General features: G+C 49.1%; 1 protein-coding gene across 5 annotated transcripts in view; it reads right to left on the reverse strand.

Annotated features, from left to right (window-relative positions):
- LOC135913050 (4-pyridoxate dehydrogenase-like) overlaps positions 1–11824 on the reverse strand; it is an 83731-nt gene extending 71907 nt beyond the window's left edge. Inside the window, exons 1-2 of one of the 5 annotated variants that reach the window (XM_070532219.1) lie at positions 11449–11824; positions 10454–10627 (exon numbers count right to left, since the gene is read on the reverse strand). In XM_070532219.1, the coding sequence (XP_070388320.1) occupies positions 10454–10627; positions 11449–11746 (472 nt within the window). In that variant the 5' untranslated portion in view covers positions 11747–11824. Of the gene's footprint in view, positions 1–6263; positions 6377–10453; positions 10628–11448 lie in introns of those variants that run through there. The other 4 variants (XM_070532220.1, XM_065445690.2, XM_065445691.1 and 1 more) reach the window with 4 other exon arrangements.
- Between the last annotated feature and the right edge of the window lie 110 nt (positions 11825–11934).

Consider the following 11934-nt stretch of genomic DNA (forward strand, 5'->3'; position numbering starts at 1 on the left):
GCCTCGACCTCGAAAAAGCATTTGACAGCATAGCCCATTCCACCATTCTTGACCGCATCTCACGCCTTAATCTCGGTGCGCGCGCTTATAATTACGTCAGAGACTTTCTGTGTAATAGCACGGCCTTCCTTTCGGTGGGGGATCTCCGCTCCGACGCCCAGACTTTGGGCAGCGCGGGAACTCCCCAGGGCTCTGTTATCTCCCCAATGCTTTTTAATCTTGTCATGATCGATCTTGCCAAGGAGTTGCAGCATGTGGACGGTGTCACCCACACCATATACGCTGACGATATAACCATCTGGGTCCACAAAGGCAGTGACGGCGAAATAGAAACGGCACTACAATCCGCCATTCAAACAGTCGAGACCTATATCCAAGGCACGGGGCTTCGCTGTTCCCCTGCGAAGTCCGAACTCCTTCTCTACAGGCCTACTCTCCGTGGCCGCCGTCCAAAATACTCCACCGCTAAACGCCATTACGAAGACATTGCATGGATGGGAGCCCCATACCCCTAGTCACCAATATCCGTGTGCTCGGCTTGCTCATAGAGGCGAACGGAGCGAATGGCATGGCCCTCGCCAAAATCAAGATGAATACAGCCAACACCATGAGACTTTTGAAGCGGGTCTCCAACCGCCGTGGGGGTATGAAAGAGGAGAATCTGCTCCGATTAATCCAGTCATTCACAATTTGCCACATCACCTACGTTGCTGCGTATCTAAACTGGTACAAGGCTGAACACATCAAGATCAACATACTTATACGCGGTGTCTATAAACAAGCCCTCGGCATCCCCGGTTGCACCAGCACTGACCTCCTCCTTCAACTATAGGCGTACACAACACACTGGACGAGCTCATCGAGGCCCAACGTCGCTCTCAGCTGGAGAGACTCACTCTCGCAGCGACGGGTCGCCATATACTCACCTCGCACGGTATCACCTACCACCATCAACACGGCCATAAGCACCAGATCCCCTCCACCATACGAGCTTGGATTCACGCCGATCCTATCCCCAGAAATATGCACCCCGAATACAACCACGCACGTCGCACAGCACGTGCCACGGTTCTCACCAAATCCCTTGCTCGCCACGACGGTGTGAGTTTCGTCGACGCCGCCGAGTATGCCCACGGTACCCGCTTTGCAGCCGTCACAACGCGGAAAGGCTCTCTCCACCATGCTATCAGCCTAGTAACCCCACACGCTGAGGAAGCTGAAGAAGTGGCCATCGCGCTAGCCACACTAGACCCAACATGCCATACCATCGTCTCTGACTCCCGCTCCGCCGTTATCAACTATATCAACGGCCGTATTTCACACCAAGCCTTGCGTATCTTGCAACAAGTGCCCCGCTCAACCGACAATCAGGTTGCACTCGTCTGCTTCCCGGCTCATGTAGGCACCGTCCACCCGCACCTCCCCAACCTCAACGAGGTTACCCACTCCCTAGCGCGAGGCCTAGTTAACCGCGCGGGAGAAGGGGAGGCTGCCCCCACGAGTAGGGATCGCCTGACACGCTACAATGATCTTGTGAAGTCCTTCTACTTAGAGCGTAGAACCTTCCCCGGCCCACACAACAAACTATCCCGAGCGCAGGCTACAACTTTCCGCCTGCTACAAACCAATACTTACCCCTCCTTACAACTTTACAACAAGATCTACCCAGACATTTACCCCAATCCCACCTGACATATCTGCAAGACACAGCCAGCCACACTTCCACACATGTTTTGGGACTGTACACCCCAATACCCCGACACTAACCCCACGACCCTCTCGTCGAGATGGCACGCTTCCCTGCGTAGCCCCAACCTTGACGACCAAGTCTGGGCGACCCAGCAGGCCTGCGAGGCGGCGAAGAGGCAACACCTCGACGTCCCCACGTGGGAGGCCTATGCCCAGCCACCATCTCTTGCTGATTTCAATAAAGTTTATTCAGTCAGCCAGTGAAATCTTGTCTTTTAGAGTCGCTGTTTTCGGATTCAGCCAACACACTGTTTACTTGGTAGTCGGGAACTACCTCACTGAATCTAAATCTATATTGCCTTGCTAGAGTGATCAGCCCCATTTATTTTTCTTCTATTCAGCGTTTTTGAGTTGACTGTATTACTATTTTACTTTTTTTCTGCACCTTAGAACTTTTATCTCCAAGTTGCAACTTCGAAATTGAACATTCCCTTCGTTCTAATCCGTTTCTCTTAACCACCCTATTCAAGGTCAATCCCCCCACTGTAGTTATGCGCCGTGGACACTCATGACCATAAAAAGAAGTCGAAGGGAAGGGAGACAGAAAAAAAGGCTCGATCACACCTAAGCGTTTCTTATGAGTTGTGAATGCGAAAGCATTAATCACCAATTAAACGGCGCTGAGTGGTCCTTCGAGTCTTGCGCTGCGAGTAATGCAGCATAGCGGTACATGCTGCCCCAGCGAGCAAGCAGCAGCAGCCTACTGTGCCAACGCCGCATGCCACCGACGCGGCAATGCCAGCTCCCATCACGTAACACCTAGCGCGCTAACGCTGCAGCCGGTGTCCCCTTTAACCAGCTCTGCCAATGTACTCTGCGCTCCCTACAGAAGCGCTCGTACTGAGAGCAAGAGTGAGGTTGACGTGTCGTCGAGGCGATGCATCTGCCCTCACGCAACACCTGGCGCGCTATCGCTGCAGGACGTGTCGCCCGCTCTGCTCCGTCGAGGCGCTCCTCGTGGTGTGACGTCGCAACCAATGGGAACTCAGGTCCGCGACGCCGCCAGGAAACTCAACCACCCGTTTCCGTCGTGGGAGACGCCCACTCCTTGAGAGCCCAAAGCTCTCGTGGCCTGCAGGACCTCGAATAAAGTTGATTTCCTTCCTTCCTCCGCCGAGGAACGCTCTTGATGTGTTGTCGGAGCGAATAGCAAGGCAAGTTCAGCTGCCGTTTCGCTGCTACAGACGACAGACGCCGGCTTTTTCGCTCACTGGGCCATTTCACGTTTTTGCCTCGAAAACAGTAATGGCAGTCATGTTGGTTTGACAATTCGATCCACATACAAGGCATGTTCCCTATACTTTTACTCATCAACACGCATATTGCGACTGGTCCAGCGCCCGGCAAAAGAATATGCTATACTAACTATAATGCGCGACCTGTTCTTCTGAGGTCCCACATTTCTCGCCTGTGCGGCGCATTCGAGAGTCGGCAATATGAATGCGCTGTGGAGTACCGAGTGTCTATGAAGAGCGGCCCGCATGCTCAAAAGAGATTAAAAAAATTACTCGCTATCCTGGCTCGGCGGAACAGGATGTCCAGAGAATCTGTTGAAAACCACCACTACAGCTGCTGAGGTAGGGTATGCAATGCTTTATTGCTTTAGAGTAATGGTATTAATGGGTGTAATGATAATTTTGGCAGCAGACCGCCGCTGGTCATATTCCCGTTTCTTTTCCCTTAGCCGCTCCTCGCATTCACGCTGCTCCTCGACAACTATGCGTTGCTTACCCATAGCGGTGCTGCAACAGCAATGAAATCAGTTGCAAGGCTGGTTCTTATATGTTAAAGTCTGGTGACGTCACTCCCCATGTCGTAGCTGCCGTTGCCGTGGCAGCTTGCGCAACAGTAATCGTTGATTGGTAACATATGAGGGGAGTACCACATGCTTCGAATTGTCATAAGGAGCATCCTATCATTAATGATGTGGTTTCCATGCTTGTTTCGTGCTTGTTCTTTATTGAAACGAATGCTGTGCTGCATGTTGCATTCGTGATACCAAAGAATGTAGGCACGTTTTGCTTCAGTCGCTGATAGTTCTTTTTATTTACAGTGAAACTGTTTGTGGGTAGCTGCTGTGAAATTTTCATGTGCGCGAGCAAAAACCTCAGCGCCCTCCCTTTGTCGTCGTTCCAAACCCGTGCTTGCCTAGTTTCCTTCCGCTCTCCTGGGGTCGCGGGTACGTCATGCGTGTCTACTTTGCACCTGTGCGCAGTCCTGTCCAAATGTACTGCGTGCCTCCTTTCCGCCGGCTCCTCGGAGCAGCAGCGCTCCAATCATGTGCACGGCTACTTTCCTCCGGCTCCCTGAGGTTGCAGTAGTCGTCCACGCTGGCGCACAATTATATAACGAGCAGCTGCCGGGCAGCGCGCTCCATTGAGCATGAGCCATTGGTCGGGCATAGATTTGACTCTGCCTAAGAATGTGTCCAACATTGTACCGGAGCCGATCAGTGTGTACCATAACGACCACAAGGCCATCATCACCACCATCACGACCGTAAAATAATGACCCACCGATCAAGACAATAAATGTAGGTGCTTATCTTTCATCACGATGACCGCAAGACAGTGAATGAGTTCGTACCTTTGTTCAAAATTCTGTGTCACCTCTGTGTCGGTGACAAACAGCCTAGCTGGTGGTCCACCTTCACAGAGCGGAATGGCTCATGATTTTCATTTAATCACTGAAGGTTTTCTTTTTCCGTGAGAACGCGCCGCGAAATATCCTGAACAACTAGAGGCTAACAGCTTCGCTGTAAAAAAAATGTGCCTAGGAGCCATCTTCTCCATCGTGAGACTAAGTAGCAGCACAGCATCTAACAACTGTTTCCAACACGTTTCAAAATTCCTCTAGATGCAGCCGTTCTGACGCGTCGTCTTACGGATCGGATAGTTTTGACGGACATTGGCTTCCCGCTATGTGGTTTCGGCTCTTGGGTGCCAAACGGCCTCCTAGCAAGCCTATTAAAAGCGTGTACTTTATACATGTGAGCGTAGTGGTACTTACCGACACGCACCATCTCATTGAAACTACGCCAAGAAATCGTATTGTCCAATCTAAAAGCAGGACAGGAAACTGCCAGCCGCGGCAACATGGACATATTCTCGTTGTCTACAGAGAAATGTCTTGGTAATTAAGACGCCTTGAGGTGTTCAAGACCGTTAATGTTTAATGTAGCAATCACGATTATGTAATGGCATCTTAACCCAATCGAAAACTATAAACTAGATGTTTGCTTGTATTTTGGTATGCACTGCGGTCTTCCCATCAGAAATGTATGCTGATAAGCGATTAACTTTGTTCGAGCGATTCGACAGCCTATCTAGACAGAGAAAGAGGGGGACAATCTTTAATGAGACGTCTTGTAGGATGGTCTAGAATAATTTAGCCTGTCATCCCAAAAGTCGTCAGAACTCCAGTACCACTCATAGGTTGGTAGCCTTCCTTTGACCCCAAGACCACTGCTGTTTTAACGACAATGTCCCCACTGAAATTTGATGTAAGAGAGATGGAAGAAGAGGTATAATAGTGATTAAGAAAAAGTGATCAAGAAAAAGAAATGGGAATGGGCAGGACATGTAATGAGGAGGGAAGATAACCGATGGTCATTAAGGGTTACGGACTGGATTCCAAGGGAAGGGAAGTGTAGCAGGGGGCGGCTGAAAGTTAGGTGGGCGGGTGAGATTAAGAAGTTTGCAGGGGCGGCAGGGCCACAATTAGTACATGACCGGGGTAGTTGGAGAAGTATGGGAGAGGCCTTTGCCCTGCAGTGGGCGTAACCAGGCTGATGATGATGAAGAAAACAAAGGAAGGGAGTCAAAAGGGACAAAGAAATTGGTTAAGTGGGAAGGAAGGCCAGAAGGAGGTAAAGAGAAGTATGAAGGACAGAGAGCACACGGGCAACGAACGTACCCGCGCGCACTGCTCGCCGACACCAGATAGCACAAGTTGACAGTAAAGCCGTCTGCACAAAACTGTTGCATTTGAAACAATAACCCCAAATCTTCCGTCCTATTAGCGGTCGTGCTCCACACATGCGCCGACGCAGGTTGTCTCCATTCTTAAACGAACGTTAACCGTTTTAAGGGATCACGTGTTCGCCTATATAGTTACGGCTCGGTGCTTGTGCCCAGACACTTTTTTTTTCTTTCAGGCGCCTAACTTAGTTACTACTCAAGTGATCACTTAGGCTTGTCTTTTTTACGCGAAGCTGAACAGGTTCGTCTTTTAAAATATAAAGATCTTCTCTCTTAATTTTGTAAAGTCAGAACGCTAACCTGCACGTCCATGAAACCATAAGTACGGAAAAGATTGAACTGAAGCCCTTTAAAAAATTCGAAGTTCCGCGCGACAAGCGAAGAACTGATTGCGATAGCAAATGAGCAGATGGCTGTACGAAGTAAGGATAGTAGCTTTATCGGCTGTATAAACTTACAAGCATTCGCTTACCAACTAAATTACTAATTTACTTACACCGGCTTACGGTGTGTTGGCTTGCGGTATGCACCTACCTGGCGGAACATCCTCAGTCGTGCACCAGGAAATAACAATCCTGACCATCGCTCTGTGCCGCCTCTTATCTACAGCCTGCTGTATGCCGTCGTGCTAGGTGTAGGCTCGCCCTACCCTCGGCGCGCTAGTGCTGCAGACTGGCCAACCTCGTCTACCCTCCAGTGCTCCGAAATTGACGCAAGCGCCGTTGACTACTGCGCCGCAGCGTCCTCGAACGAAAATTCACCGCATTTACCGTCTTCGTGCAACCCTGCCTCAGCCGACGCATTGACACAGACATCAACCTCCACGCACAAAACACGTGACTCCCTCGCTCTCATCAGTGAGCTTGGTAGCCCCGACAATGCGGTTCACTGACGCCCGACGCCTTTTCGCATTACAGGTAACAACCAATTACACTATTTGTGCGCGTCGTTCCCGCTTTGCCGCTTTGGTAGTGCTGCCAAGCCCTGCTGCATTACCATTCCTCGCGACTGCACGTCTGTCATCCTACAACTTCTAGCTCTCTCTGGCGACATAGAATCGAATCCCGGCCCTAACATCCGTTCCAGTTCTACGCAGGCATCGTGTGACATAATTGCAGGGTCAGACGTCTCTTCCCGGGTCAGACGTCTCATCCAAGCGAAATGAAATGAATCCGAACTAAACTATTAGAGAACGATGAAATTTTGACGACATTAAGAGGCGACTAACAAAAATTGAAGATGTATCCTCCGTAACTGCACTGAAGACCGAAGTTAGTTGCATCAGGGCAGTGGCCGATACAAACACAAACGCGTTTTCCGACATATCACGACTAAATGATTCAGAAGATAGGGCTCGTCATTCCAACTGTGTTTTGGGGGGGGTAGCTGATACTGAGCGGGAAACGTGACAAGAATCGGAGAACAAGCTTGCGGAACTTTGTACTTCTAAGCTTATCAAGTTAGACCCTTTAGATATCAAGCGCGCCCATAGAATTGGCAAATACAGCTCTGATAGAAACAGACCTATAATTGTCAAATTAGCACATTCCAAAGCAAAACAACGTATTCTTTCAAATGCTAAACAATTAAGAGGGTCCAACCACAGCGTCTCAGAAGACTACTCAGCTAGCAATCGGCATGCACGTAAACAACTAACCGAGTTCGGCAAGCCGCAGCAGAAGCCTTTTAAACTTCGATACAATAAACTAATCATGGAGAACAGAACTTACAAGTATGATAACACTACAAATACAGTTATATCAACTTCATAGCTATCATCACGCACTACCGCAAAACCAGATAGGATCCCTGCATCATTTGTTTATACTAACATTATGAGCTGGTTGCCCAAAAGCGAAGCGCTCTGTAGCCTCATCGATTCTTCTGATTGTAAGGTTCTCGTAGTAACAAAACGTGGCTGAATTCCACCGTCGATAACACAAAGCTTAATTCATTCCTCCCTAATTTTGACATATTTAGGTGGGATCGCGTATAGGCAAACATGGAAGAGGTGCTCTGATAGCTGCTCGTCGCAGGCTCTGTTGCTCCATTGTCAATATCACTTCACCTCTAGAAATTTTATTCTTATTGTGCAGTTCTTCGTACCTACAAATTATTATCGGTGTTTGCTATCGACCCCTCGACGAAGATGCTTCTTTCACTATTCACTTCCACGAGACACTGCAAACTGTTACGACGTCATTTAGTCATGCGCAACTACTCCTCTTAGATGACTAACTTTCCTAATATAACATGGTCCGAACCAGCCATAACAGTGTCTAAGAATAACCTCGAATGCAATTTTCTTCACACATTCATCACCTTTGGTTTGACGCAGCTAGTACCTACCCCAACGCGAAAGAACGAACAGTGCTCTAACATACTCGACCTTAGCTTAACATCCCATTCTGACAGTGTTTCTTCTGTAACATATCTACCAGAGCTAATTGACCACTCAGTACTGCGTGCAGAATTATTCTGGCAACTACCTCAGAACAAAAAACAAAATGAAAACATTTTACGATAAAGGGGATAACATCAGTAGTAACAATTAACTAACCAAGTTTTACAGCTGGTATATTATAGAGTTCCCGAAGCCCACAGTAGACACCAAATGGACGCTTTTTAAAAATAAAATGATCGAACTCACTGAGACTTACATACCAACTATCATCTTAACCGAGCCACCTTCGTCCCCATGGTTCAACAACACATTAAAACTGTTACATAGTTACGACACACGTGGCGTGTCTTATTGTATACGACAGCATGCCATTCAAATGTTGGAACATGAATCTTTATTGCTTCCGTCTCAGAGCGTATATATACGAAACAGAGAGGGGGAAGGGGAAAGGGATAACAAGGGAAAGATATCAAACGATAAACGCACGCGCCGTCAGCGCTTGCAAGGCAGTCTGATTGCGGCTGACGTCACTTTACAACATCTCTTCTTCCTTAATACTGAAGTCGCTGTACTGGTTTCCTTTGACGTGTAGAGCGCCGCAAGGCTTAGGGTGATCTGACGGGTTCAGCGTTGCTCCCTGCGAGTTCCGGTAGAGCCTCATGCTCAGGTTCTGCTCAGGCGTCTCTGTAGCTGGCATGGGCAGGTTTTCGACACAGCTCTGACATGACGCTGTCACAGCCCCTATTTCGCGATCTAACCCTGGCCACCAGAATGGCGATGCAACCGCCTTCATAGCGGACGATCCTTGATGCGTCTCATGCAAAAAAAATATAAGATGCGACGTCGCTCCTCCATCGGAACGACTACTCGCCGGCCCCAGTATAACAACCCGTGGGCCAATAAAAGCTCCAAATTCTTGTCAAAAAAAGGTGCGAAACTCGTGTTGAAGCCTTTCGCGCAGGGCGGCCAACCGTTCTTAGTGAATCGCATAACTTGACTCAGAGCAGGGTCACCAGCAGTTAACTGCCTTAGCTCCTCAACTGACAGTTCCCTCATCGAACCCAGTCAAGGCCGTTGTGGCAGTCTACTAAGGGCGTCAGCGTTTAGCAGTTGTTTACCAGGAGAGTATTGAAGCTGATAGCGGAATCCGCCTAAGTACAGCGCCCAGCGCTGTAGTCTGGCGGCTGCCAATGCTGGAGTTGGTCGATCCGCCTTCAGCAGGGCCACGAGCGTCTGGTGGTCGGTGACCAATATGAATTCTCGGCCTACTACCACGGAATTTGGACACTCCAAACACAAGAGCAAGGGCTTCCCTCTCAAGCTGGGAATAAGTTTCCTCAGCCCTTGTTAGCTTTCTAGAACGGAACTCGACAGGTTTGTTTATCTTTCCGAATGTACGGAAAAGCACGGCACCTATTCCGTCCTGTGAAGCGTCACACACTAGCTTGAGGGGTATCTCGATCGGGATCATAGTCAGCCAGCACAGCCGCTTCCCGAAGGCATTTTTTTGCTTCACGAAAAGCTGCTTCTTGCGCATGTCCCCAGAACCAACGTGTGCTGTTTTCTAATAACTTGTACAGCGGTGCGAGTATGGAAGACATGTTGGGCACGAACTTCGAATAAAATGTAATCTTGCCCAGAAATGACCTCAACTGCTGAACATTGTAGGCTGGGGGGCTCGCGCGATTGCTTCAACATGCTTCTCTATTGAATGCAGACCTTAACGATCAATTTTATGGCCCAGATACGTCACTGCCTCTTGGCGAAAGTTGCATTTCTCAAGCCTAAGCTTCACTCCATGCTCACGAAAACGCTGCAGTACTTGTAACCTGTCGGTGCTACCAAGTTTTTCTGATACCAAAACGTCATCAAGGTAAGCCTGAACACCTGTCAGGTCCTGCAGAACTGTTTCTATTTTCCGCTGGGAGATGGCAGGCGCGGGAGCTATGCCGAACGACAATCGGTTGTAGCAAAACAAACCATGGTGTGTATTGATTACGCACATCTTCCTTGAGTCATCATCGAGGGGGACTTGGTTATACGCGTCTCTTAAATCTAGCGTGCTGAAGCAGTCCCCACCGTTCAGGCATGCGAAAATGTTATCAATAGCTGGCAACGGGTATTGCTCCAGTTCACAGACGAGATTCAAGGTCACCTTAAAATCAACAGATTCTAACCGCGCCGTATTTCTTCATTACAGGCACAATGGGAGTAGGCCACTCGGCGTACGTTACAGGTGACAGTACTCCAAGCGTTACGAGCCTATCAATCTCTTTCGAAACTTTGTCGCGTAAAGTAAATGGAAGGGAACGGGCCTTACAAAATTTGGGCATGGCGCCTTCCTTGAACTTCAGATGGACAGGGTGTCCGTCGATTAGACCCAGCTCGAGGTTGAAGGCGTCTTCGAACTCTGGCAGGACGGCATGCATGACGGGGGTACAGCTGCTTCCTGGACCAGAGCTTTGTTGCACTGATACGTTCAACACTGAAAATCCTGCGTCATTGAACTTGGAAATCAACTCTCGTCCGCAGAGGTTCGGACTTGAACAGTGCTTGGCCATCAAGGAACTCTTGACATCCTTGTTGTAGGACACTGACATACTCAATTTCCCTAATACTGGAAGTTCTCCAAGATAACAGGACAGTTTAATGCATGCGGGCTCTAATTTCGGCCAGTGTTCACGGTTTTTCTCAAAAATCTCTTTGGACACAAGACAGACGGGTTGAGCCGGTGTCTACAATCATAAGTACGTCAATGCCACACCATGTGAAAGTACGAAGAATAGGTGGTGGTAGCCGACCATTGGATGGTGCGGTTAGTGTCCAAATGTGCGCATCATCTCCATTTTCCTCAGTGATATCCGCTGTTACTGCAAACGCTTCTCCTTGCCTGCATTGTGAATGCGCTTTTGGGCGTCCTTTCCGCACGTCGCTTTGGCACATCTTCGCCAGATGGCCGTATCCACCACAGCGGTAACACCTCGCTTTTGCCCAGCAGCAATAGTTTCTGTTGTTTCTTACTTCCGCAACGCCCACATACTGACATCGGTTCATCAGCTTGTCGTGCATTGCCCTTGAGCACAAGTTCAATGTCAGAAGACATCTTTGTATCTTTTTCCCCTGCTTCTGCTGATATGGCAATTGCTTCAGCCTACCTCAACGTCAAATCTGTTTTCGCTAATAGCTGCTCCTGAACAGCGCTTGACCTCACTCCGCAGACGATCCTGTCGCGAAGTATCCGGTCTAACATGCCACCGAAATTACAGCCACCCGATATTCTGCGAACTTCCACGATGAACTGTTGAATGGGCTCACCTTCCAACTGGCAGCGATTGAAGAACCGGTAGCTCTCCGCTATTTCATGACGCTTAGAGTCGAAGTAGTCGTCCAAAACTTTGACTGCTTCCTCGTACGTCAGCGAGTTTGGCTTCCTCGGTGCAACCTGTTCTGAGAGCACTTCCACGGTGCGCGTACTTAATGCTGCTAACAGCAACGCCCTCTTCTTTCCCGAGTCGCTGACGCCAGTTGCCTCAAAATAAGCTTCTGCCTTCGTGATGAAGGCCTTCCAGTTGCCGGACTGGTCATCGTATTCCGGTAGTTGATGATGAGCCATGGTCAGTATTTCCGCGGCCGCTGTTTCCTGCTTACCTGCCTGGCTTAATTCATTTTTCACTTCGAGAATTCTGTCTGGCCCCGCCGCCACTGTTACATAGTTACGACACATGTGGCGTGTCTTACTGTATACAACAGCACGCCGTTCGAAGGTTGGAACATGAATCTTTATTGCTTCCATCTCGGAGC

Source organism: Dermacentor albipictus, chromosome 1, assembly GCF_038994185.2.
Source record: "Dermacentor albipictus isolate Rhodes 1998 colony chromosome 1, USDA_Dalb.pri_finalv2, whole genome shotgun sequence".
Taxonomy (NCBI): domain Eukaryota; kingdom Metazoa; phylum Arthropoda; class Arachnida; order Ixodida; family Ixodidae; genus Dermacentor; species Dermacentor albipictus.